Here is a 1,750-nt window from a genome sequence, read left to right as displayed (position 1 = left end):
GGTGGCCAGGTATCAGCTACCAGGTATCGAAAGACTATTCATACGAATGTAAAATGTGTAGAAAAGGCAAGCGGCCCGACGCTGTATTGCTAAAAATGTGGACTTTTTCGGAGTGGGGAAGGCATTGCCTTTTGGTAAGAAGACTGTGATGAACCCCACGGCACTTACCGTACGACCGTACATAGGAAAGAACAGTGCGATTTTCTATACAAAATGACTAGCAAGAAACATTTTACCGAACTCGATAAGAATACATTCGTAGCAATATTGAAAAAGTTTTCGCACATAGTAGAAAATAAGAAAAGTGACAGTTCCACTCTGAAGAACAAAGAAGATGCGTGGCAACAAATTACACAGCAATATAATATGTCTGCTGTGATTTCATCAAAGGTTTGTAGAATAAACGATATTATTACGTGAAACTGGGAATGCTTATCGCTATTTGGAATTTGGAACGCACTGTGTGCGCTCGTATTGATCAGCGTTTTTCCTTATTAATTTCAAAACGAAGCGACTTGCACTCATATTCTGGGGCACCCTGTAATATAAATTTTATTTTTCAGAGGAATACTGCACAACTGAAAAAGATGTGGAGTAATATGAAGGCTGCGCAACGAACCGCGATAATGAGGGAGAGACAATCCCGATTAGCAACAGGGGGAGGACCGGCAGAACCGGCAGCAGAAATAAATCCACAAATAGCGGAGATCGTGCCGTCATTAATGCAGAATGCGCCTACTATTTTATCCTCCAATTACACAGAGGAAGAATTGGCGAACAGACGCGATGCCATATTCCATGAGGAATATGTTTTGGACGATATTGAAGTGGTTGATAATCCTATTAGTATAAATAGCAGTCAAGAAGTTACTTACATAGTATGATGATGGTCGAGAAGTAGATAATTATACTACTGGTAATCGGACCCTAGAATACAGAAACGCGGAAATTGATGAACTCGTGGACAGCATGCTCCATCGAGGAAAACCGCAGAAAGCAGGCACTTCCGCCCATCCAAAGATGGATTATGACGAGAGGAGATTAAAATTAGAGCGAATCAAATGAAAAATGAAAATGAAGAAGAATTGGCGGACTTGAAACTGCGGCACGAGGAATGTAAAAACCAACTGGAAATGGAATTTTTAAAAACCAAATATGATTTCGAGATCCGTGCCGCAGCCGCAGCAGCAGAGAAAACTGAATTTGAATTAAAAGAACTGAAAGATAATAAACATTAAGAACAATCTTTTTAATTTATTTATATAAAATTTTATAATTTTCTAATACGTTTTAATTTCAGCCTCCTCTCATCATAATCCATCTTTGGAGCGGCGGAAGTGATTGGTCTTCGACGCTGCGATCCACGATTTCATCAATTTCATCCTTTTGGCATTCTGGGAAACGATTACCAATATCACAATGACCTTCTTCATGGCCCTCATTATTAATTTCCGTTGTAATGTAACTAATTTCTTGACTGGTGTTTATACTAATAGGATTATCATCCACTTCGATATCGTCCAAAACATATTCCTCATGGAATATGGCATCACGTTTGTTCGCCAACTCCTGGTAAATCAATTACATTGTATATGTATGTATGTATGTATATGTGTATATATAAAAAGTTATAATGATATAAAATCCACACCTGGTAAACCAATAGCTTCGTTTCCCTGTCCCAGATTATTGAATAACCTGCGATTTTGAGTGGAATTGTCCGGATCCCTGGGAAACTTGATATAGTCCA

At 38.7% G+C, this 1,750-nt stretch overlaps 1 protein-coding gene across 1 annotated transcript; it reads left to right on the top strand.

Annotated features, from left to right (window-relative positions):
- The first annotated feature begins 213 nt into the window (after window positions 1-213).
- On the top strand, window positions 214-1,079 carry LOC143305476 (myb/SANT-like DNA-binding domain-containing protein 3). The gene is made up of 2 exons (XM_076689335.1): window positions 214-390; window positions 564-1,079. The coding sequence occupies exons 1-2, from the start codon at window positions 214-216 to the stop codon at window positions 882-884; spliced, it is 498 nt and encodes a 165-aa protein (XP_076545450.1). The 3' UTR covers window positions 885-1,079.
- Window positions 1,080-1,750: the final 671 nt, after the last annotated feature.

The sequence above is a fragment of the Osmia lignaria genome, chromosome 7, assembly GCF_051020975.1.
Source record: "Osmia lignaria lignaria isolate PbOS001 chromosome 7, iyOsmLign1, whole genome shotgun sequence".
Classification (NCBI taxonomy): Eukaryota; Metazoa; Arthropoda; class Insecta; order Hymenoptera; family Megachilidae; genus Osmia; species Osmia lignaria.
Note: the sequence above shows the minus strand (reverse complement) of the source record. Positions and strands in the feature narration are given on the sequence as shown.